The sequence below is a fragment of the Antennarius striatus genome, chromosome 3 (genome assembly GCF_040054535.1).
Source record: "Antennarius striatus isolate MH-2024 chromosome 3, ASM4005453v1, whole genome shotgun sequence".
In the NCBI taxonomy this organism is placed as follows: domain Eukaryota; kingdom Metazoa; phylum Chordata; class Actinopteri; order Lophiiformes; family Antennariidae; genus Antennarius; species Antennarius striatus.
This window is the reverse complement of record NC_090778.1, coordinates 18,282,572-18,309,424: the sequence shown is the minus strand read 5'-3', so window position 1 is coordinate 18,309,424 and position 26,853 is coordinate 18,282,572. Positions and strand designations below refer to the sequence as shown.

The window sequence follows — 26,853 nt, the reverse complement described above, 5'->3', positions numbered from 1 at the left end:
GCCTCGGGGACAACGTTCACTGGGAGAGATCAGACCCACCCGTGGGTTCACAACGCGGTGACTGCCGTTCATCTCCACACACCATCAATCCTGACCGAGCCATGAGGAGAGGGAGAGGTGTAGAGTGGCGGTGACGTGTGATGGGCCACCCTCTGTTTCCTCCTGTCTCCACCCATGCAGACCACACAAAAGGGATGGAGTCCAATTTGGACACTGAGCCCAAGTCCAAGAGTTGATGAAGGTGAGGAGGTTCTGTTATGAAGCAGAATGTATGCGCTCAGAGAGGAAGAGAGGAGTTTCACACTTTCCACTAACAATCCTCCAAATTTCCCCGTCCTGCTTTTTCATGTTTAGTTTGTACTGGATGAGGAACCTGTCTCCAATCAGTCAGTCCAAACAGAGCGAACAGACTGGGGTGCTACTTGCATGCAGTTGATGATGTGTTTAACCAAGTTGATGCCCATCCACACTTTAATTTCACAGTAGTTAATAAAAAGCTTCACCTGCAAGCTTTGGTATTTTGTTCAATGATATAGCAAATAGAGAGCCGGATGAGCTGGCGTCTCATCCAGGGTTCACCCCACTTCTCGGCTGTAAAAAAGTTGGGAGAGGCTCCAACAGGGTGAATAAACATTTCTAATATCACTGAGGTTTAATAAGTCGATGGCTTCTCAACTGCTCAAATCACACACACCCATAATAAACCACTAAACTGATATTACTATTATTAACAAATATTTAAATAACATAAAACTACTAATGTGTTTTTATCAGTACAATTCTCTGCTTTTCGTTGTATTTTGACACTTGAGGGACAATGAACACACAGCTTAAACTGACTAGAGGTTACCTCAGTATGTCTCTGGTCATCTGTGTCAAAAGCAGGTGGGGGCACCTAGTGTATGTTTATGTTCAATTTTTGTTTCCACTCTTTTCATTCATCTTCCCATGATGGTCTGCTCTTTACAGTTAAATTAATGATACTTTTCTGTCAAAAAATATATCTAATATTCATGCTACAACCACATACTTCTATGCAATCTGTAACATGAATGAATAAATACAAATACATTCAGACTTCACTGGAAATATAAATGGAAATTTTACACTGTTCAGTAACTTGGTGCTCACATTAATTAATGGAAATATTTCATGCATTGTGCAAATGTTTTCTGATCTTATTTTGGAATAATTGTATGTGTTAGATGACAAACTTGCCGATACAGAGAATATAATAGTATAAATGGGTTGTCTTGTGTTTTGAAATGATCCTGTAGATATAAAAACACCTGCATGTTGCCCTTGGAATACTGGGCTTTAAACCAGCCATAGTCAATACCTTCATAGAGAAACTGAGAGCCATATTTGGAATTTATCCTGCAAATTAAATCATTCTGTTGTCATTCTGTGACCTTAACTCAAGCGCTGCCTCCAGAGTGTGAAAATGGAGTCCAGCTTCTTTTACTAGTAATCATTTATCCCTGTCTCTCTTTTAATTCTCATCTGAGGCCATGACAAGGTAGGGATGTGGGCGATACTATGTTCAGTGATTGAATCCAGAACAAAAATGAGCGAAAGTGATCTGAGGCGTTTATGTGCCTGCGTGTCAAATGCTGTCCTTTCAAGAGCACTTAACTGTTGTTTATTTTACTTTTGTTGCACCACAGTAAAACTGACTCAACTTGCACAGGTGTAATATTATAAGGTTTTTTTTGTTGTTGTTGAGGATAAGCAGAACAAATAGTGTATATTAATCATAAAATTTACCATTTGATCCTTTTAGAGTCGAAGTCCAGATGGAGCAAAAACTATTTCAGTGTATGGAGATGACCAAACTATCATTCCTGCAAACATTTTGCTTTGCAGGAGCTCGATGAATCTGTCCCTGTTCTTCTGAAATTTTTGTGATGCACACAACGGTTATTTGCTGATAAAATCATCTCCAGCTCTTCATACTTACAAACAGATTGATTGGCTTTCATGGCGAATCATGTGTGTCACTACAACACTACACTTTTTATTGCAATCACTAGGCCACACTTAAACCACTAGAACACTATAATATACTCCAAATGTGTACCATGCACAATTTATTTTCTTGTGTTTTCAGAACCCTAATCTACCACGAACAACTGAGAAGAGACTTTTTTCCACTGAGTTGCCCACATTAATGTACGGAAATACATTGCCCTCAAACAATCACACCAATCACACGTCTGTTTTCCCGTTTTACAAAGCATGAAGGCTAACCGGGGGCTGATCTGTAGTTGAATCTACCAATAATTTTAGGTCCCAGGCTGACTTTTATACATTTGGCTAATTGTAGTAATATCAGTGGTCATTATTGACCAACTCAAAACCGCTGCAGTGATTACAGCTGGAATGGGTGTGTGCATTGAGACACGGCTGGTGCTGTAGTAATCAGTTGAAAAGAAAAATATTATGACTCATTGACAGGAAGAGTGGGCTGGGTTTATGCATTTACACGTGTTAATTTCACATTTAGTTAAAACTTTTAGGGAAGACAAAGTACCCATTAAGTTGGTCTCTCCAAGTTTTGTCCACCTTCAGTCTGCCCAATGATAAGCAAATAGACTGGTTTATAAATTTTATATTTTTTACATCAAAATCAGTTAAAATCGATCATAATTAATAATTGTTCTTAACTTGGCTTGAGTGAAAAAGGAAAGATGTTCACTTGTTGATGACTTTGTTGTGACTGAGTCATTCGGGTGTGGAATGGACCATGATATACACAGTGAAAATCATATCTCTGGGACCACAGTGCTTCCAATGTAATTCACACCATATGTACTTCAGTGCTGTTGGAGCTTCGGGGTGAGGTTGATCATGCAAAGAGAGCTGTGAGAGTCGATTCCCTCTGCTGCACTTAGCTTCTGGGAGTCATCTAGAAATGGTAAACTGGGGTCGATAACTGTTCCAGGATGTGTAAGCAAATACACCGTTAGCTCCTTGTTTGTGTACAGTTTTGTAATTAGTGTGGCATTACTCATGGCTGGGTAATTATTTAAAACTTACATGTTTGATTTAATGTCAGGAATGACAAGGGGACAATAGAGGATTCAGTGATCCTTAACGCAGATTAGAACGGTTCATAATCTTGAAGTGGGAAAACACTAATTCTCCAGATGTGCTGATCGTTCACACATGTGCATGAAGTACCTCAACATCGCCACTAGAGAGCAGCCTATACCGCTGTTATTTCAGCATTCAGCCGCATTCCTACCCGACTGTGCTCTGTTATCATGCTCAATCTTACAATTAAAAATGAAAATCAATTAAAACTGATCAGCTCATCGAAATGAAACTAATATCCATTTACATAGTATTGTTATGAAAGCATGTATTTCCCTGGTCGGCTCGTTTCTTCTGTAGCTATGCAATAAGGTATGGTTTGTTTTCACCACTGCTGCACTTGCAAATTCATGTTTCGATTTCCCCTCTGTCCTGCTTGAGCATGAGATAGAACTAGTGAGTTCCCCATCATTTGTCACTATGAGTGTCATCCATGACATTGGATGTTAGCTTACTTCTGTTTATTTGTTAATCATCATTCACAGTTGTTAGATTATTGGATCTGACTGATTACCCAACATTACATCTAAAGAAGATGATTTATTCATTTTGGTTTACCTGTTAAGAGCACAATAATTATTTTTAACTCTCTGTAGCTCAGGTTTGTTCTTCTACATCAAAGCTATTGTTGCTGGATTTCTCTTAGATATGTGATCAAGCTCAAGATAAACAGAGGACTTTTCAGCCTGGTGATGAGTAGTTTAGCCAGTCACATTATGTAAACCCATTGGAATGATTTTTACTTTAATACTCAGGATGAAAATGCATAAATTATTAAAACCCATTCTATGACTAAAAAGGAATAATCCTAGACGTTGAACACACTTGGCTCCTCCAAAAAATCATCTCAAAATAAAAATCTAAAAATAAAATCAGCTTGTTATATCTGTTGCGGAGAGCAGTTTCTCTAAACCAGTGATGAAATGATGTCCCAGTCTGTGCAAAGTTATACCTGCTGGCTTGTGGAATAGTGTGTGATAACTTGTAGTTGATAACTTGTATATTTGTTGTTTCTATGATCCAGAGAACATATCATACATATGATTAGAGCATGTGAATGTGGAGAAGGATAGAAGGAAGAATAGAAATCAAGCTCTGCATCATGCAGTTACAATGCAGTTTGTGTTTGGTGCTTTCAGTCTGAGTTTTACCATTCTTTAAATTCTCCTTAAATTATAAATGTTTTCCCTGCAGTTACAGATACATGGATAATCCTGAAATTCTTCAGATGAACACTAAAACAAACTACAACCAAATAAACATCAACTGTGTTATGTTGAAGACAGAACTGTACCTACCCCATCTAATATTTATTCTATTTGTGTACACACACAAACGCACGATGGATTTTGTATTTTGGATATGTCTCAGAAAAGTAGATCTGTTCAGAGATGACTGAACAAATCCGCATGTGTGAGTCATGACTGCTATTTTAAAATGTCCCTCAAAGCAACAGGTAGGCTCTGGCGCTGTGACGTAATCCTGTAGATAGAATGGCATTTTCTCGAAATCCCTATAAGTTAGACTTTAAAAGTTTGCTTCATCAGTGTGGAAGCTGTCTATTTGTGCATTTATTGCTCCTGCCACTGCTGGTTTAGAAAATACCTTTTTATGAGATTTAGTTGAACTGTCCTGCAAACTCGGCTCCAGGAAACACGCACACACACACACACACGCTCGCAGACATAAAGACACAAGCACAAATACGCGCAAATACTTCTGCGGAGTGTCTGTCTGTTTGGATCCCGAGTTTCTGCGTCAAGACACGCTCTCCATCTGTGTCCAGTGCGCAGATTAGAGGCTTATTATCCTCTTATCTCTAAATGGCCCCGCGTTCCTGCACTTCGATGTCCATCTCATTTTCTGCGTGAGACGTGAACCAGAGCTTCCACTAAAGCTAGATCCGTGCGTGAAAATGCTCCAGTTCTCCATTCAGCTGTTGTAGACTTTGCGCATTACGCGTGTATGTCGAGGCAACTCACTCCACCGGCTAAAAGCTCGCTTGTTGGAACACTGGCTGTCTGTCCTTCCATTTACGTGTCCGACCCACTGATCTTTTGCAGACAGTAATCTTATCAGTGTCAAACCGAAGCTGCCCCGCAGCTCTCCTCTCCGGCAGTTTTTTTTCCTGTCAACCCCTTGGAATTTGCGCCAAAATCAGGATACAAAAACGGCTTTTATCAGACAAGACTTTTTTTTCTTTTGGCAAAGGGATAATTAAAATTTCAGTCGCAGGCATCTTTCTATTTGTGATAAAATGATCATTTGATAATTTTAACTTTCTGCCAGAAGAACATTGACATGGAATCTACATCTAAAGAAAGAATTCTTTTATATTTACTTCTCTTCGCAATCTGGTCAGCCAGTGTTTGCTTTTGTGCAAGAAGATCAAATGTTCGCAGATCTGGTAAGTGCTCCCATTGCCCTTCACATTTGATAAGGTGCAGCAGTTCTAACCTGTATTGAAACATTGGAATATCAGTGTCAGTCATCGTTTTACTTGTTTGATTAAACTTGTTGGTCAGATCTCAGGTAAGTAAAAGCACAAAGCTTTTATATTTGAGCATTCATTCACAGTAAATATTAAAAAAATAACAAAGAACTTTCCTAAACTCTACTCGGGTCATGAGGTGAGGAAATACTAACTAGTTGGTGGATGATCCTGATCCTGATCATCATCATCATGATCATCATCATCCTGATCATCATCATCATCATCTCTGTTATATGCATTTTCGCAGGAGCATATATGTGAAGCTACTCTGCCACATTTTAATTTGGAAACAGGTTTTCCTGTGTGAGATGCTTTCAATTGCTAAAATCAAGTTGAAAATAAATTTAAAACACTTAACTCTTTCAGATAAGTTTGAGTGAGGGGTATTATATGTTAACTTTGTTAAAAATTTATTTTTTGTTTCTTAAAACATTGTGTTGATTAAAAATACTGTTTTATACCTTTTAGAGAATATATTTACATCTGTCAGAAAGAAGGAAAGAAAGTAAAAAACAATTGTTTTATCACCTCCAGGTTCTCTTTCTCACACTCCCTTTTTAATCTCTTCGTCAACCCAAACTCTTCTTCAGTCCCAATTAATTCCTCTTCTCTTCTCTCTTCCCATCACTTGCATGTTCTCACACTGTCAGACCAACTGTGATATTTCTCTTTTGCTTTCAATTTCAAACCCGCAGGTTATAACAGGTTGACTATTAGATCTGTCTGTCACTGAAAACTCATGATGAATATTATTTCTACAATCATTCAATTGCTTAAAATTAACATTTTAATATGTGATGACCTTGAAGAACTCTTTTGATTATTTCCCTTTAGATTTATGTATTTATTTATTTTATTATGATTATTTCCATTTTTTATTTATTTTAACACATTTTTACTATTGCTCTGAGAGCAGTGCTTCATGTACAGTACTTCCTGCTGGTCATTCACTTTCGGATGACAGACCTGAAAAAAGTGACACTTTCACAAGACTGACTGAGAGTAAAGATATAGAATAAAGATACAGAGTAAAAGAACAAGTCGTCTGGAAATGGGAGTAGTTATAAATGCATTTAAATCCTGATATGAATGAAAACATGGAAATTGGCAGCAAGAATAAATGAAAACTGAAGTTGAATTTGAATCCTCAACAACACCCTAAAACAGAAACAAACCTTTATATTCTGTCTGAAAAGTTTACAGTAATAATAAAATTTCCTTCACGTTGACACTGAAGTTTTATTTGAACGGCACGTGGCCCTAAAATGTAGAGGATAATCCAGAATTTCAAATGAAAAAACAAAAATGAGTTTGTGTAAATTTGTGGTACTTTAGCATCTCCTGTGTACCTTACAATGTGTAGCTGGTCTGACCTGACATGTCCCCTTCATATATAATTCATATATGACGTTGGTAATGTAGCCACTACAGTTGAGTGGAGCTTCATATGGAAGCCATATAACAAAGTTGGTGTGGCCCGTTTTCCATCTAAAGACAATCATTCAAAGGGACCTTTTCCCATGAGGGTGCGTCTGAATAGATTCTGTCTCTAGCCTGTGTGAGTCAGAGCTGAGTGATGCTGGAGTGTGTTTTAGTAAAGATGTTGATCTTCTGCTACAGCAGAAGCTGTTGTTATAATAATTCCAATTAGCTCTGAAATGTGTGCTTTGTCACTGTTCAATATCAAGCTCTGAGAAAATGATTTTTTGAATGCAAAAACTATTTAAGAAGTCCCTTTATCACCTATCTGACATGGATAAACGAAACTCAAGAAATTCAACTGATATGTATATAATTAACTCCTCAGATGGAGGAACAGGTAGGATGGTTTGGGAGCTGCTTATTCTGGAAGAAAGAGGTTAACACAGGAGATAGAACAGGGAATTCAGAAAAAAGGAAAAAAGAGAGAAAAAGTGTAGAGGAGCAGCGCTGCAGCTGTGTGGCTTTTCAGTCTGCTTGATTTCTTTCACTCTATGACCGGAAACTCTGCACTCATGTTGCATTGACAGAAATGTCAGTTGTGATGACTCTTCAACTGTACACTTTGCAGACAAGGTAAAGGTGATACATAGCATATCAGTCCATATAACATCTACTCTTGTCACATGTCATTAAATTCATGAGCTAACACATGTTGTTATGGAGCATTTTCAACTAGCTGTTTGATGGACTGTGTGAGACAATGTTCTATAATTTGTGTAAAAGATATGTCATAAATTGTGTGTTTTTAGGGGCACAAGGGCACTTGTTGGTCCATGATTCTCTATTGCAGCTGGATAAAGCATGTAGAGTGGGTCATCAGGGCTGTTGATATAGCTTCCTACACCTTGATCTGCCCTTCTTAAAGTGTCCTCTGAAGTGTGGTGAGGCCATAGCTGCATGCTAGGAGTGCAATTATAATCTCGTAAAGTGTCACAAAAGCCCCACACATTGATGAATTCTGACCAGGAATGTGATGATACTTCCATTCTGAGTCAATTGATTTTATGAACATGATCACGCCTCAGGCCACTTCTATACTCTTCAAATAGACTACAGTGAAATACAGTGTAGATTGTTTTTGATAATCATTACTAAAGGTTTTTGTGCAATTCCTTTAACAATTCTGCAACAAATATGAATTAGTTTCAAATGATGTATTTTATCGAAAAGCATTTTTTATGTGAATGAAAGGTGTGGGATGGAATTTATGAAGATGTGAAGACGAAGAAAGTATCTCATTAACATATTTTTACTTCCTTTGAGCTATTGGGAATTTTAGCACAGTATTACAGTAATGTCCTTCACAAAAACAATAACTTTATATAAACATCCAGTATGGAGCAACATCTTCATTTGGATCATCATGGGATTTTGGCCACCTGCATCTCAATCTCAAATGTTTTAGTTTGAGTTTCACTAACACCCATGGTAAATATCTTGCTTCCCTGCCCTCACTATAGTCACAAACCTTATCTGTAGCTTGCAGTTTTGTTTTGTGAGTTAATTTGCTTAGAACAGGATGATGCTGGAAAGTGTGATAAAATTGCAAATATTGGTCACGAGCTGCCATTCAAATTTTTTTCACTGATCAAAAACCTTCTTCTGTTAGCATAATACATTGTGACATATAGGTTTGGCTTCCCTCACTGATGATGTCTCTCTGTCTCTGTGTGAATCAGATCGTCTGAGCCCGCCGTTAGATATCCAGCTGGAGAAAATCAACTGCACTGCCTTTAGTGTACGATGGAAGATGCCACGGCGACATGTTAGCACAATAACTGGATACAAGGTAGTCAATGACCTTACATTAAACCGTAATACACTTAGTAATACTGCATGTATTACAGTACAGATTGTACAGTACAGATTGTACTGTAATACATTGCAGATTGTCATTAAGTTTGAAATCCAAATGCGCGTGTGGATTTGGAGTTCAAAGATAAAGCTGCTCTCAGCCGTCACAAATCATTATTTTGGATTATTTCGAATCACAAATTATTGTTTATTATTGTTTTACTTATTATTATTGTTAATTGAATTATTGTTATTTCACAAATTTACTCTCAGTAAAGCTTCCAAGCAAAATCCGATAATGTATGTAATGCGTTACACCTCACAAATGCATGCATTTTACATTTCTCACTTCTTTTCTCCATGTAGTTGATATGAGGTTTGATTGATGTATCTGAGGCCAAACATAATGTGAATGTAGAAAAATAGTTCAAAACAGTGGAAAAAGAAAATATTCTGCTGTGCGAAGAGCAATTTATGAACCGTCCACTTACATGTTCCTTTTAGGAACCCTTTTTCAAAATGCGTAGAAAGATTTTGAAACAGGCAAATAGAAAAGAAAAATACATAAAATTAAATTTAAAGTGGTAACTTTGCTGTAGCCTTGAGAGCTAGTTCTTTATTTTGAAATTTATGGTGTTTTGATGGAACTCTTTTGCTCCCAAAGTTATACATTTTCTATCAGAATATGGCTCTGAAACTTCTTGTGTTAGATTATTTAATATGTTGTGCCTTTTAGACCAAAAGTGTTTCTTTGTGGAATATCTACAGATAGATTTAGTGATTTATAATTTTAGGATTGTACTCTGGATAATGGACATTTTCTGCTGCAACTCAATGTTTTGTACACTGAGTATGATAAACTCTCCCTGTTCTTCTTTAAATCTTACATTTTTAACCAGACACACACACACACACACACACACACACACACACACACACACACACACACACACACACACACACACACACACACACACACACACACACACACACACACACACACACACAGATACACCGTTTTTTTTAAATGAATTCAAAACACACTTTGTGTTTATTCTCATATACACTTGTTGAATGAGCACACTTCTTTCAGTGTCCTTCCTTTCCTTCTTACCTACTTCCTTCCTCTCTTGCGTTTGGTTTTAGTCAATCATTAACAAAATGTGGATCAGTGTGAGTGTGTGCTCTGCTTTGGCCCATATGTCTGTACTAAGAGGATTAGGTCGCTACCTAGCTTCTCCATGAGTCACAGATAAACATTGTTCACTTCTTATATAATTTGGTCTCCTCATCATGCTCTGCTTTTATTGATAATCAGTTCGAACTTAAAGAAGACAGGGTCATGTTAAGTAAGTGCCATGATACCGATAAATGCCTGCCAATGCCAGTGTTACAGAAATATATTAATATTGGTTTGATATCTGAAAAAACAAACCCCCAAATATTCCACATCAGTTTCTCTTTGTGTGCTCAATTTTCAGGTGTTCTACACAGAGCTGAGGCATGGCCGTCCGTTGGGCTCAGCATCCTTGATGGAGGTGCCTCTCAGTTTGGACATTTTGACCACTGTGAGTGCACTGACTGATAATTGATGCTTTGGTATTGCTTTCAAAGTTTGATTATTGCCATTGTATTTCCATTACAATCCCTCAACATTGTTGATCTACCTGTAAGTTCCAACCTTGACAATGCTCTTACTTCCAAACAGAAAAATGTGCCTTGAAAGCGCTGTGGGAAATAATAACTCAAAAAAAGACACTTCACAATAAGAGTGCTGCAATTCTTTTTGGGTGTGATTCCTTCACAAGAACAAAAACATTGCAGTAATGTTGTCTTTGTAGTGAAATTACTTTCAACAGTCGGTCATTTAGACCCAATGTTAACAAATAAATAAAGACACACAGTTGCACTTGATTGCATTTAATTGATCATTTACTTAAAGCTGATCCCCATTAATTTTTGTTTAGGGACATACGTTAAAAGCTCTACATTTTTTAAAGCTATATACATGTTTTTTTAATTCAAAATCTGAACAAATGGGCTTTGCTAATTTGCTAATATTTTAACAATAAAAATATTTTGAAATATTGAATAACAAATACTATCTCATTAGGCTTTAATAACTGAGCATTCTATTGAATTTGGAGAGAGATAATATGAGCAACCATGGACACAGACACATAGATGCACAGAGATGATAACAACAACAACAACAGCAACAATAACACTAGAATGATTGATAGCATCTGCAATAATTGCTGCCATGACAATTCATTGGAACAGCCTCATAAGTATGCACTAAATCCACCTTCATCAAACCCTTCAAGATTTTAGAAAATCCTCTCTCATTTTTTGTGAAATTTAAATTGTCATTAATTGTCATAATTCTGTTATTACGGACATCCAAAGTTAGCATGACACCTCTGCTCTTATTCCCTCAAGGGACAATTCGATGGACAAGCAAGTTTTGTGAGTATCATGACCTTTTTTACTGATTTTACGTGGACCCCACTCCCACAGTCCAATAACATGGAGTATAAGTGAACCTATGACTCTAACTTGTCAACATGTGTGAATGTGAATGTGACATGATAACCTACCCAGGCTTGCCTCTTCCTTTGAAAGCTAGCTGGTTGGCTTGCTGTCTGGGTGGCTGCATGAATGGATGGTTGTTCTTCATCCAACCATCCTTGCTGATGTGCTCCCATCTTTTATATCTACTTCTGATACATACCTTCTCCTAGGAAGTGGAAATTGGCAACTTGAAAATGAACACTAAGTACAGAGTCAGTGTTGGAGCATATGGTTGGGCAGGGGAAGGGAGAGCTAGCATGCCCAGAGACATCAGCACCGCTTCACACGGTAAGAAAGCTGTATGTAACCAATAGGAATCAACTTTACTGCAGATGCTTTTATGTCCTCTTTAGTAATGTTTACATCTTTCTCTAAAATCAGTGTTCTTTCTACTTCATCAGACATGTGCATGCCCCCGTCACCACCCACTCAACCTGTTGTCATGGCCGTCTCTGACACAGAGCTGGCATTGTCATGGCAGCAAGGAGAGAGTGAAGGAAGTGCACCTGTCCTTCACTTTCTGGTAGCCTATATAAGGTCTGTCATAATTCAATAATCAACTGTATTTATTCTATCATAGTGGCCATTTGACACCTTAGCAGCACTTTAATGCTACAAGTACGCAAACAAAAATACATTAAACACAGGTAAACATGTTCAAGCATGCACCTAGGTCACACACATGAAACAAGCTGTCATGGCAATTATCAGGTGAAGATCAGCATGTAGTGGCAAGATCCTGGAGGAGGACAGGCATGAATGAAAAGTCTTGCTCCGACAGTGCCAGATAAACACATTGAGATATAATGATGCAGCCATTAAAATGATGGTATAATAAGGCAACGGTCTATAATTTGTTAAGCTTTTGTTGCGGGAATTTAGATGAGAATATCACTTCCAACTCCATGTCTATTGTGTTCTGTTGGGTTTCTCTGTCAAAGCACTTTGCAATCTCTGCTGATGTGATTAAGCACTTCATAAATAAAATTTGATTGCTTGATGTTACAAGTGGCTGAAATGAGTTTCCTCCGCAGGGTGTCCGGGCTCTCCCTTAGAGATAGGGTGAGAAGTTCGGTCATCCGGGAGGGACTCAGAGTCGGGCCGCTGCTCCTTCGCATCGAGAGGAGCCAGATGAGGTGGCTCGGGCATCTGGTGCGGATGCCTCCTGGACACCTCCCTGGTGAGGTGTTCTGGGCACATCCTACCGGGAGGAGGCCCCGGGGACGACCCAGGACACGCTGGAGAGACTATGTCTCCCGTTTGGCCTGGGAACGCCTTGGGATTCTCCCGGAGGAGCTGGATGAAGTGGCTAGGGAGAGGGAAGTCTGGGCTTCCCTGCTTAAGCTGCTGCCCCCGCGACCCGACCCCGGATAAACGGAAGAAAATGGATGGATGGATGGATGGATGTTAGTATGGTGGATATGGAGATGGTACTTTGATATGACAAACGTTTTGTCACATCAAAGGACATTTTCAGGTTTCTCATGAAGCTATGAGTGGAGTTTGATGAACCTTTGTGTAGTGGCAGCTCTTGTGTCAAGGAAGATTAAACATCCGGGCACAAATGTGGATTTTACTTTTTTTTTTCTTCAGTACTGTAAGAATAAGCTTGAAGCTCTAGCCCAACATCTAATGGCAGCAAGTATCATGTTTGTCCTGTTTTCAAACCTTCAAAATGATCCGGTCTTGCTCTTTCTACCTGCTTCAAGGGTGTGTATAGTCTAGTTTGGCTTTTCGCTGGACATTTCATTGGAAGTTTAAGGGAAATACGTTCAAGAGCATTTCTGACATTGGAGTGGTTAATTGGCATTGTAAAATTGAAAAAAAAGACTAACAGACATAGACTAAGAAGAAATAAACAGTTTATACAATGTTTTCTCAAGCTTCTCTGAATGTAGGATAATGTAATGCTTCAGCATCCAACCATTGTCACATTGCCATTATAATGACAACACTGACCTCCAGAATATACAATTACTCTTTTTCTATGAATCTCAAGACTGCTGGTCTATTTAATGTAACCACTTGAGTTTTGACATGGTGGTCACGTGGGACACATTTCATCCTCAACATTGTAATGTCCTGCCAGTGTTGAAACAGTGTATGCACATACACAGACAGCAAGGGCATCTTATGTCTGGACAAATCAAGTTGAGGTCAGAAACAGTTAGCCTGGAGTCCTCTGATAATTTTGCCAAACACAAAGAAAAGGAGGCAGATAGAATTTAAAGATGCCTGTATGATAAAAAAAGAAGAAGCTTGAGGAACATAGAAATCTGCATTTAATGATGCAGAGTTAGTACCCTGAGTTTAGAGTCACAGCGAAAAAGCAGAAGCAAAACAACTGTCACTTACTTTGGCAGAGTAGACACTAATCAGTGTATGTTTTGTGTGTGAGGGCATTTTCCGCACAAAATGATCGTCTGAGAGGTAAATCCTTCTCAGCTTACATCAGGCTGTGTTGAAGAGAGACAGTGAGTGGTGACAAGATAATCTTATTCAACAGTTAGCTGTGCCTCCAGGCTGTTATAATCAACACAAATGCCAGCTGAGAGGAAGGTAGAAGTAACAGGAAGGAAAAAGAAGGTTCAGCCATTCTTTATTTTGTTTTGGTTTTCTCTTTTTCAAAGTTATGCTCTGATTAAAGTAAAGAAAAGTCTTAGATCTACAGTAATGACCCATTAAAATACCATCATAATCAATTTTATTTATTGAGTTTATTTTTTTCTTTTCGGACATGTTATTACAGCGGTCTTCACCTTCATCACTTTTGCAACATCAACAACGTCCGAAAAAGAAAAAAAAGGGTAGACTGGTAGAATGGATTTGTAAAATTCCTGTCCCCAGAATCAACAACGTCTCTCTCATTATAACACATTATCAACCAAATTCATACATTAAACGTCACATTTCACAGTGATATTTTTCACAGGGATAGCACATGTAGTTTGATAAACCATAACAATCTGAGATATTAACCATCATTTATGCCAGACCTTGCAAAGTCAAGTTTTTAAAAGCTTTTTTTTAAAGGCAGAGTGAGTTTCTAAACTCCTCACTTTGTTGTCCAGTTTGTTCCAAAATTCTACACCAGTAAAAGATTATAAATGTTTTTAATGTACTTCTGGCTTTCTTCTGTAAAAATGCCGTGTTTCATCTCAATTGATATCTGGATTCATTATTCTGAATTTGTGCTAGTATATTCTGTCGTAAACAATTATTGGCTGCTTTATACATGAGTTGAACAGTTCTACAGCTTATGATGTCATTTATTTTCAGTAGTTTAGATTTAATGAATAATTATTTTGTATGAGCTCTAAATGAGCATTGTGGATAATTCCTATGGCTCTCTTCTGAAACTTCTCCCACATGTCATAACAAATCAAAACAAATTGCTATGAAGATGTTTTGAAAATTCTTTATGATGATTTTTGTAAGAAAACAATGATTTATCCTTCATGTTTTTTTTTTTTTTAAATTACACAAGGCTAAACATGGTGCCATACCAAAAAACAAAACCAACTAAACATCCTTGGTGCATCTTGTCATTTCTCAGGCCAGAAATGGACACGGAGTGGACATATATTCGTGAGCCCATTGAGACCAACTCAATGGTTTTGAAGGGGTTGTTACCAGAAACCGAGTACCAGTTTGTTGTTAGGGCGGTCAACATGCACGGAGCCAGCCCTCCCAGTCACATCAACAGCCCTGTGCGCACTCCTGGTAAGGCCATATTGATCTCTGAGCCAGCATGCTCCAAAGCTCAGTGTCCGATTCCTTGTTTAATGACCACATTTCAAATCTCAGCTAAATTCAGCCATGCATCCACATCAAACTAAACAACCTGTTTATTTTTCACATAATCATAGTCATCATTACATTTAACGGTCCAACATTTAAAACTACCCTGTATATATCCCCTTGTTAAAGTGGAGGAAGTCATATTTTTACATCAAACTTGTGAAATTGTGTTTCAAGGTTCTTGCGAATGAAACAGTAGCATCAATATGTAAAGATCAGCTACAATCTGGTGATTTTTGATTTGGAGATTTTTGCCATTTGAATTTTTTGCCAAGGCTTTTTTTGCTTTCTGTCATGAGATGGTAAAATAGAAACTTTCAAACCATCATGTGAGGATAGTGATTAGTGGAACGTATTATAGATTTCGGCACAGAAACGGCCTCCGGTCAATGCATCGGATTGAATGTAGGTTACATCCTGCCACTGTGCCACTGGGTTTTTCTGCTCTTGGATGATGGAGATGTAGAGCAGAATTGGAAATTCCTTTACTTTATGACTTTTGATGTGGTGGCACAGTCAGAATTTTTTGATATTAAAACACAAACACACAGCCTTATTCACACACGTGTTTGCCAGATCACATACACCTGCAAACAGTAATATATTGTATGGATCAAGGGCCATGGCATACAAATAATTTACTGCATATTTGTGGCCATCATTTGCATGTGAGAATAAAAGCTTGTGTCTGGCTTAAGGAGTAGGATTATACTTGATATGACTATTAAAGTCAAACAGCCATGTAGACACAATTGCATTATCCAAGGTTATTTCTCTGACTTACACACCACATCGCTGACTATATAAAGGTGGCTTCTGGTTGTCTTGCTGTGTTTACCCTCAGAAAGCTGTTCTGATTGTATTAACCTGAAGTCCCACTCATTAGATCAGAGACAGACAATCAGACTCAAAAAACAAAGACAAGACGGGAAATTATATCACAAAAACACTGTTAAGAATGATGTGAATGAAAGATAGATAAAAAAAAAAATCTCTTCAACAGTAACAGACGGACAGAAAGGAAGAGAAAGAGAAGCATGGTCTCTTAGCAGGGGATAAAAGCAGGTTACGTTCGAGTCTCATCAGACAGGATTAACGTCGGGATGCCAGACCCCCTTAACACTCATGATGAATGCACACACACACACACACACACACACACACACACACACACACACACACACACACACACACACACACACACACACACACACACACACACACACACACACACACACACACACACACACACGCACAATAGACCACTGCATGAGTGAACAGCAGGGGTGAGCTTGACTGACTGATACGTGGTTTTGTCATTCTCTCTGACAGTTCATCAGTGTGTGTGTTTATAGCGGTTGGAAAAAAAGGTGGTATTATTTGGGGGTGATTGTTACACAACTGAAAATTAATTTGCTTCTATGGGCATCACCCCTCTTGTACGCTGGTACTTAGATTTAATGTTATTATTAGCCTATGTTGATTATCGCTTTAAATCTTGACGTCCATTCAGTTCATTGCCCCTTAGATTCTTAAAATTGTATTACTGATTAAATGTTCTTAAAAATATGAATCAATAGATCTACAAATACTCCATGTTTAATAGCCCAAAAAAAATCAATGGTCTTCCTATATGTGATACCATGGAGCTGAGTGCAGTGGAAGTGGAACAGACAAAGGCGATGATGTTATATAAGATAAGATTAATCCTTGTCATGGTATAGTGATTAAAGAGTTGGGGTTACTTTGTTTTATAGAAATCAATATTTGAACAATTTAAGAATTTTACTAAGCGTAAAACACACATCCAAAATACGGTCCAAAATATACTGTATATGCATCAAATGCAGTACAGAACTCATAACATGTTGGTTTTAGCTGCAGTGAGGTAACAGTGTTTGTCTTTGTTCATTATAAGCTATCGTTGTGTATCGAGGAGGCACGTTTCAATACGTTGTGCAGCAGCCTGGGTACAGACTAACTGGTAGAACCATTGGGCTGTGAATTTCTGTCCTGTGATCAAAAAGCCCATGGTCATTCATCAAATCATAACCACAGAACAACCTGCATCATTGTTCAGCCTCTTTACCTCTGTTCATCACAAATGGGTTGGTCATCATTGTTGTGTCACTGTAATTGTTCCACAAAATATTCTTCATTTTCAGCTTCTTGTGCTTCAAAATAGTTTCCCATTTTGAAATGATAACAACCTGTTAAACAATAAATTTAACAAGGATTCATACATTTATTGATCTATACTACACCATTCTGTAGCATAGGTCTAAGATATGATACATCAGAGGGACAGCACATGTTAGAGGTTTTGGAGATAAAGTCAGAGAGGCCAGACTGAGATGGTTTGGACATGTCCAGAGGAGAGATAGTGAATATATTGGTAGAAGGATGCTGAGCTTTGAACTGCCAGGCAGGAGGCCTAGAGGAAGACCAAAGAGGAGGTTTATGGATGTAATGAGGGAAGACATGAAGGTAGTTGGTGTGAGAGAAGAGGATTCAAAGGACAGGGCTAGATGGAGGAAATTGATTCGCTGTGGCGACCCCTGAAGGGAAAAGCCGAAAGGAAAAGAAGAAGAAGAGGTCTAAGATATGATATATCAAAATATTGTCATTTCAGCACACATTCAGTGAAAGTTTTAGGTGATTCATTGAATATTTCATACTAAAAGTAAATAGAAAGATAATTTGGTCTCTATAATATAGTTGCTCTGTCAGTCACATTGCTTTTTTTCTGCATATGTAAAAACTACTGACTACGATTTTAATTTATTTTTGCTTCAACCACTTCATTGCAACCATCACATATTTAGTCATTAAAAAAATCAAACCTTAAAAGCACGTAATAATTATCCTTTATCTTTTCTGGCATTCTGAGCAGCTGCATCAGATGCTGGAAGTGGTGACTATGGGCGTTATGTAACGGATTTGAGGACCACAGATGAAGATGGTTTCGACATTGATGACTCTGATTATGATATCTTTATTGAAGAGGTGGGTTTTTATGTGCCACAGCTATATGAATCTTACAAATGAAGTTCAACAGTGTAATGAACACAAAAGCCTCTCCATCACATGGGTATTTCTATTTCTTTTTCTGTCCCAATTCTTCTTTCTCCTCTTCGTCCTCCTAGTTGAAGCTATTTCCAGGTACAAATCAAGACAACAGGAAGTCTCAGCTCCGCTCTGCTCCGCCTTCCGGTCGCAATGTCATTTACCGGATGAACACCAGCGGTCCTCCTACCGTCAGTGATCCTCCAGCCTCATACACCACGTCCTCCATCTTCATGGACTTTACAGATCTGGTTATCTCAACTAATTCAGAGCCCAGCACCACAACAGCTACAACTACTTCCATGACAACCTCTGCTGCAACCACTACTGCTGCCACAACTGCTGCTCCTACAGCTCCTGCTGCCACAATTGCTGCCATGTAAGATGTACTTTAAATTGCATCACTTTTATCGACAAATTGAACAACTGCAAATGCTTACTTACATACAGATCAAGAAAAAAAACAAAAAATCTCAATTTGTATTCCTCTCTGACTGCCAAGTCTCTTCAAATTGTTTCTTCAAGCTTCCTGGTTTTTTTTTCTCAAGGCAATTTACAGTACCTTTTTATGCTCTTATAGATTTTGATAAATATATGGAGGCTGGAGCAATGAAATGTCACATCAATTTGAGCTGTCACTCTGTTTGGGATATTTTGCATGTCATTAACCAAAGGAGGTCTAACTACCATTTTATTACATTTATGTGAATGTTATGCTCTTTTCTGTTTGTTCTTTCTGATCTCCTCAAATAGAGTAGACATATATCTATACTGTATATAAAATTGGTTATTTCAACTTTGCGGTAATACATGACAGGTTTACACTTGATAGGTAATCGTTGCACTGTAAAGAAAATTTTTCTCAGAAGACTGAACACTGAGAGTTCTCAACTTTCTTCCCTTTCTACTCCATCTTAGCACTACTTTGCCTACCACCACCACCACCCCAACCATGTCCCCTTGGAAGGGTGAAGTACCTCGAGTGTACGACCTGACCTGCGATGACACAGTGTGCCCTCCTGACAGCTTCTGTCTCAATGATTATAACAGCAGAAAGTCGCGCTGCCATTGCAGCCTCGGGCGGAAAGGGGACACCTGCTCTGAGGGTGAGCGACTATACCCCTGAGCAAAAGCTGCATTTTGACCATTCTGTATTTGGATGCATGTTACACTTCTCCAACATTAATCCATATTTAACCCTCTATTCATCTTCAGTGGTTCTCGTGAACTTTCCCAGATTCTACGGTCACTCTCACATGACCTTTGAACCCTTAAAGAACTCATACCAGATGTTTCAGATCACTTTGGAGTTCAAGGTAAAAAGACATCTCAGCTGTCCCTCTGGATGACTATTATCTTTCATATGGGTTGAAAGAGCTTTGACACAGTTTCTCTGTGGTGCAGGCGGACTCAGAGGACGGCTTGTTGTTGTACTGTGGAGAAAATGAACAAGGCCGGGGAGACTTCACTTCACTGGCTCTGGTGCGAGGAAAGCTGCATTACAGGTGAAGAAAACTTCAACCTTCTATGGGGATTTAGATTAACAAAGGTTTGACTGGTGGAAACTGATAAATCTGCAGAAACAAAGGAGTTCTAGAACTCAGAAAGAATCATTTACCTGAACTAAAAAGTTTTAAAGTGATTTTTTCTGTGTGGAGAAATAAAGGCATTTTATGTAGCGAAGTGATTCAGTGTGGGGGCAAAAGCGATTCAGGGAGACTTTAATGAGAAAATTTGAGTGAAACAGATTAAGAATCTTTACCTTTTATGCTTTGTATAATATCTGATGTTCCCCAGGTTTAACTGTGGCACAGGAGCAGCTCAGATAGTCAGTGAGAGTCGTATTGTTGTTGGCCAGTGGCATACCATCACCGTATTTAGGGATGGCATGAGCGGCTGGCTGCGACTAGACAATGACACACCCATATCTGGACGCTCACAGGTAATAATATAAAAGTTCAAGAAATAAATGTATGGCTGACAGTATCCTTCTACAGACCGTTCAGATTGTGAATGAAGGTGTAAATGCTGTTTTGTCACTCTTTCAGGGACAGTACACAAAGATCACTTTCCGTTCCCCCCTGTATGTTGGTGGATCCCCTAGTGCTTATTGGCTGGTGAGGGCGACAGGGACGAATCGCGGCTTTTTTGGATGCGTTCAGAGTCTGACTATCAACAACAAAGTTGCAGACCTTAGGCCTTGGCCTCTGGGAAAAGCTCTGAGTGGAGCTGACATTGGTGAGCTGTTGCATAAAAGACACAAAAAGACAAAGACGTTTATTAAAGTTTGAAAAGGCCCTGGTCATAATATGTGTATGACACCTTGGATAATGTTTGTTAATGATCATTATAATGGCAGCCAATGTGGCGTTGACTGATATAACTTCCACTGCTAGCTGGTCTTATTAACTTCATTGTTTTCAATTTATACAATACAAATTTATATATACGTGTTAAATTTGGGAGTTCTTGAAAGTAATCCGATCACTGAAACGGTATTTGTTAAAGTGTTCACTGTTATGTCTGGGCTATATGAACTCTCCTTGTTGCTCTGTCAGGTGAGTGCAGCGACAGCGTGTGTGACCTCGTCAGCTGTGCTAATGGTGGCGTCTGCTTCATAAACCGTGCTGATGGATACATCTGTCTGTGCCCGCTTGGCTTCAGAGGAGAACTTTGTGAAGAGAGTGAGTCAACCCCTACATAGATAATTACAGAAGAGTGTGTGTGCACTGAAGGATCAGTGAAATGCGGAGGATTATTCCTTGCATGGCTTCTATGGTTTGCTCCTTTTTATTTTATTGCCTTCATAATGCTTAAAGCTTTTCTGAAACCCTCTGGCTCTTTTTTGTCTTTATGCCTTATTCTCAACTTTCCAGGTTTCTCACTGTCTTCACCTCTTTTTAATGAGACAGTGTTTTCATATGCTGTCATCCCATGGCCTCAGTCATCTCAGAGTTATCTGTCCTTTATGGAGTTTGAGCTGACGTTTCTTCCGTTGACGCCTGATGGGACCCTGCTGTACAGTGATGACGCAGACAGTGGAGACTTCCTGGCAATCAATCTTGTGGACAGATATGTAGAGTTCAGATTTGACTGCGGTTCTGGAGGAGCTACCATAAGGTACTGAACCGATAGACTGTCAAACAATTTCTTATCACTCTTGTGTATTATAACTTGGAGGGTCCTTATTGTATGTGATGATCTGCGACATAGGAGTGAAGAGCAAATCAGTTTGGACACATGGCATGAACTGAAGGTGTCCCGAACAGCGAAGAGTGGCATCCTTCAGGTGGATAGCCAGAAGCCAATGGAGGGAATCACTGAGGTATTTTGCTTGCATGTTGCTCAGTGTACAGTATTTCAACACTAATAAGTTTTGCAGAATGTCCAAATAACATTTAACAGATTCAAACCAGCATGCCATTTGAAAATGCACTGATCTTTTAGACCAAACATTAAGCGCCCCTAGATGCTCAACAGGTGGCTCAAGTATCACAGAAAGGACATGTTCAAAAGAACAAAAACATACAGTTTGCAAAACAAGAATACTGCAGCCAAATTACAATTACAGAGAATATTGAGCTGTAAAGGACCTCCGTGTGTCCTCTGACTCCTGATGGAAATCCCTAGGTCATATGTATATACAGTATACTGTATGTGGCACCAATTCCTTTCTTATTTTCACCTCAGGGAGCTTTTACTCAGATCAACTGCAGTTCACCTCTTTATATTGGTGGAGTACCCGAATATGATAAAACCAAGCGGACAGCCGGTGTAAAGAAGCCATTCACTGGCCTTATTCAGAAGGTATAACCACATCTACTCACCGCACCCAGCACTTGTATTCAAACATGGTTTTACTGCTTCATTTGGGGATACAGCTTTTTTTTGGTATATTATTTAATTAAGATCATTCCCGATTAATTCATTCCAGCAACTTTTGCTCCATCAATGTAGGTTAAATAACCTCATTCATTTTTCATCTTCATGACAATGAACCTATCAGGTTGTCTAGTGGAATTTTTACAACTCTTCTTGTTTCATCTTCTTCCTCATCTTTCCCTTGTTTTCCATGTCCTCAGCTGATACTCAATGATCGCAACATCCCAATAACAACTGACTATGCTAGTGGAATAAATGTGGCCAATTCAGCACACCCATGTGTACAAAGTCCCTGTGCTAATGGAGGGACCTGCAGGCCCAAGTGGGATAGTTATGAGTGTGACTGCCCCCTAGGCTACGATGGGAGGCACTGCCAGAAAGGTCTGTCAGATTTCTATAAACAGAATGATTTGGTTTATTGTGCACCAGATATGGAAGTCCCAGATGACATATCATTATATGGAATTCACACTGCTTTTCAAAATGAACGTTCTGAAGCTTTTATGAGCTTTAAGGACAAATAATAATTATTTGGTAATAACACAAAAATAAAATCAAATTGTTTGATGCTGCTTGTACAATAGTGATTGATGTTTCAAGAAGAAGTGAACCTTGCCATTGTTGCTTGTAAATGAAAGAAGAAAGAAAGAAGAAATGTTTTGCTGGCACCAAATCCGGAATAAGCATATATTTTTAAAAATTTTTTTTTTAGATACAACACATTTTATTCTTTACTTGGTTTCATTCGAAAAGAGATCAGCAAGTCATCACATTCTGCTCTGTTAACTGGACAAATATGTTTTTTAAAGTTTGGGCTATGTGTGTACTTATTGCCATATTGCACTTTAATTTAGATGTAAATCATAATGAACTGAAGGATTGCGTTGTTTTCCGTTTGCGTGTTGAACATGTGGCTTGATTTTATCTCCTTTCAGGAATTAAACATGGTTATTTTTTCATGAAATGTCATATAACATTATTTATTGGACAACCTAATCTCTTAAATCTGTCTGTGCCTTCTTTGTTTTTGACATTTGCACTAAACAGAATGTGGGAATTACTGCTTGAACAGTGAGTTTTATTCTATGAATTCATATAGTCATAATCTTAACCTAGCATCACCTGTGAACATTCACACTACCTCCTCACTCATTTCCCCTGAGTTTTAGTGATTTAGACTAGTCTGAGTCAGTAGATACTGAATGATGCTGCCCCCCTGTGATTATGTAAAGCAAACACAATGTTTTCTCAATCCAGCTGTGACTGAAGCCATCGAAATCCCTCAATTCATTGGCCGGAGTTACCTGGCGTATGATAACAGAGATATCCTAAAAAGGTTTGTAGTGGAATCATTCAAGCATTCATGGGGTCTTCATGTGATATTCACAGCTTCAATTATTTCGTTAGAATGTTGATGCTATCATTCTTTTTTGTAAAATGTGTAAAATGATATTTTCTTTCAGAGTGTCCGGGTCCAGAAACAGCCTTTTCTTGCGTTTCAAGAGTACAGCTGATGGTCTTTTGCTGTGGCGAGGAGACAATCCAGTGAGAACTAACAGCGACTATTTGTCATTGGGGCTTCAGGATGATGCATTAATTTTCAGGTGCTTCTTTAAAAGCAGTTGTAGACGAATCTAGTCATTTTTTATGAAATGTCTGGATTAGACAGAAATATTATGTGATAATTAGAAGGTTGTATTTTTATGTTTTTAACAAAGCATAGAGCAGGGAGGAAAGGGCAGATTACAAAAGTTTGTAAGACGAGGATAGATAGTAAAGATGAGAGGCAAAACCCTAACCCTAAACTAAAGGGAGCCGGATTTATCTGAGTAGGACAACAATCAGGGACTCTCTACATGTCTTTTGATAATAGCTGTTAGACCTCTCTGTTTTCATATTGTTTTAGTTATAACCTGGGCAGTGGTGCGGTTAACATTGCTGTCAATGGAACCTTTAATGATGGGAAATGGCACAAAGTCAAAGCTGTGAGGTAAGCTCTAGCAATCGTACAAATCTGATTATATTTTGAATTCATTACAATTAGCTGTGTGTGTGTGTGTGTGTGTGTGTGTGTGTGTGTGCGTGTTTGTGTGTGTGTGTGTGTGTGTGTGTGTGTGTGTGTGTGTGTGTGTGTGTGTGTGTGTGTGTGTGTGTGTGTGTGTGTGTGTGTGTGTGTGTGTGTGTGTGTGTGGTTACACATGCAAATTAGATAAAGGTATCCATGACCCTTACTGGAAGAGGGTATGGCTTGGCCTTGTTATGGTCACAGCAAACTTTGAATGGTGCTTCACAAAAAAGTCGGATATGATGTTTTCCTCGTTTGGGGAATCCGTTGATAGACTTGGGACATGTTTTTTAAAACTATGAAAAAATGTATTTTGTAAGCTGCAGCTGTTCATTTCTTTGTCCACTTGGGGTCAGCAGAGCTTCCCTGATCTTTTATCACCTCACAAAATACCGACGACCACATCCAGCAGTCACAGAGCAGTTATAGCTTTACTGAAGCTGCCAAATCAGTAAAGACATGTCCGCTAAAACCAAACCATGAAAACACAAATGTGAGTGATATCATCTTATACTTATGTCTGCCATAGACTGCCTACATTTGAAAACCACTATCGGTGAAATGTAGTTTTAAATCAAATCATCAAACCGATAAAGATGGGAAGTAGGTTTTCATGATTAAAGACTCAAATGATGAAATTACCATGGGGCATTATTTACATCAGTTTTAAGCACAATTACATGATGGAGAAACTGAGTTACCTTGATAGAGGGTTGTGCTCTGAAAATTTGGTCTAGTTATACATCTTATGACAAAATCTAATAAAGTTTAATGAAAAGAGTTACTGTATCCTGATGTATTTTCCATTGTCACACATACCCTCAGGGATGGGCAGTCAGGGAAACTAACGGTGGATGACTATGGAGCAAAAACAGGCAGGTCAGCTGGAAAGATGAGACAGCTCAATATCAATGGACCTTTATATATCGGTAGGTCATTCTTCCCAACTTATAACCTCATAACTCTTTGTAAATGAACTGTAGAATGAAACAATTTTTATACCTGTATTTTTCAATTCTCCCCCTTGAAGGTGGTATGAAAGAGGTAGCTCTTCATACAAACAGACAGTACATTGGAGGGTTGGTGGGCTGCGTGTCACACTTCACACTCTCCACTGATTATCATCTAGCACTGGTGGAGGATGCTGCTGATGGAAAGAACATCAACACCTGCTCCAACTGAACGGATTCAGTAAACACAGGTCCAGTTTTAGCACCATTTCCAATTGGAGTGATTATGTCGACTCGCTGATTAGTCACCTTGAAACTGGCTAACCAGCAATAAAGAATTAGACATATAAACTCACAGGAAAAAAAACAGTATTAACACATGGCAACAGCACAAAACAGAAGCAAGACGATAACACACAAGCACTGTGTGAAAGGAGAGAAAAGTTTTAGCAGTCTGGAGAATGAGATTCTTTGAAAAACCTCTCAAAGAATTTTTTTTTTCCATGGAATGATTTGAGTTGTATCTTTATTTTTTTTCTACTCTAAATCCTTATGTGATTGCTCGAAGAACCAAGTGATCCAGGGAGCAAAAGTCATCACCAAGTGTTTTCATGAACCTGACCTAGACAAGCTAGCAGAGATAAACATTTTTGTAGAGGATTTTGGTTTTGGCCCTAGAGGATGTCTGTTGTTTTTGTGGCATTTGTACTCTTGCTTGAAATGTAATATGACTCTTTAGACTACATTTTTGAATGTCTGATTAATTTCAGTTTTATAAAGGGTGAGGATGTCAGATACTCACAACATTTTTTTCTTTATACCTTCTTTTAGTTTGTATTTTCTTTTATTTTGAACACTTTGAGTGTGACGTAGTCATGGCAAAGTGACAGTATTTTAATTTAATTTGTCACAATTCACAGTACATTCGACTTAAGTAATGGAGTTGTTTTGTAGGGTTTTTTTACTGCACTAGAGAAAATAGATGATTTCACTTATTTAAGCATTACATTGCATAATAGCTCTTACTGTAAACTATTTTTCATGACAAAGCTCAGTCTCTAATAAATTATTAGATGAGCTCATATTTGGAATTCACTTGAGAAGGATGAAGGAAAATCAGCGCTCAATGACAGCACTTTCTTCAATTGAGGTCCATCCATGGACATGTGCCATGTGGAGGTGGAATATGAGTGGCATGGTGACACAGTTTGACCATCCACCTTACAAAAAATACCACATAATCACTGTACTCTTCTCACTGAAAATGGTTAAAAGGTATTAAACATAGAAAGTAGGAACATTTTGTGTCTGTGGTTATAGCATGCATGCTTGGCACTTCATTCAAGCTAGCTCAATCAAATTTATGTAAAGAGCTGACCAGACTCGAGCTGGACCAAGGTGAACAATGAGGACAAAGAGGAAAAATCCCAGTGGAGTTTGCATATCCCAATCATACAAGTGCTCAAGCCTTAACATCCCATAACAACAACAGCCTCCACCAACATTCTATTACAAGACATGACATTAAATAAGTTTTTAAATATGCATTTTTAAAATGCTGACTGTAATTGATACACAGTCAAAAAAGTCATATGCCTGTCAAAAATTAGACACTGCCTAGATAATATCCTGCTAATTAAATAACTACC

General features: G+C 38.4%; 1 protein-coding gene across 3 annotated transcripts; it reads left to right on the top strand.

Annotated features, from left to right (window-relative positions):
• The first annotated feature begins 174 nt into the window (after nt 1–174).
• LOC137593245 (pikachurin) lies at nt 175–26,853 on the top strand. Of its 3 annotated transcripts, XR_011035099.1 has the most exons (26): nt 4,976–5,503; nt 8,752–8,861; nt 10,348–10,434; nt 11,309–11,335; nt 11,611–11,728; nt 11,842–11,977; nt 14,997–15,163; nt 18,135–18,247; nt 18,388–18,686; nt 19,226–19,413; nt 19,523–19,623; nt 19,712–19,812; nt 20,105–20,249; nt 20,356–20,545; nt 20,866–20,991; nt 21,184–21,427; nt 21,521–21,632; nt 21,998–22,114; nt 22,390–22,570; nt 23,237–23,260; nt 23,447–23,525; nt 23,653–23,793; nt 24,096–24,179; nt 24,614–24,747; nt 25,080–25,183; nt 25,285–25,320. XR_011035099.1 is itself a non-coding variant. In XM_068311949.1 (25 exons), the coding sequence occupies exons 1-25, from the start codon at nt 175–177 to the stop codon at nt 25,434–25,436; spliced, it is 3,213 nt and encodes a 1,070-aa protein (XP_068168050.1). In that variant the 3' UTR covers nt 25,437–26,853. The 3 variants fall into 3 exon arrangements, 2 of the variants coding, with proteins under 2 accessions (XP_068168050.1, XP_068168049.1); XM_068311949.1 differs by lacking the exons at nt 4,976–5,503; nt 24,614–24,747 and adding an exon at nt 175–241 and having other exon boundaries at nt 25,285–26,853; XM_068311948.1 differs by lacking the exon at nt 24,614–24,747 and having other exon boundaries at nt 25,285–26,853.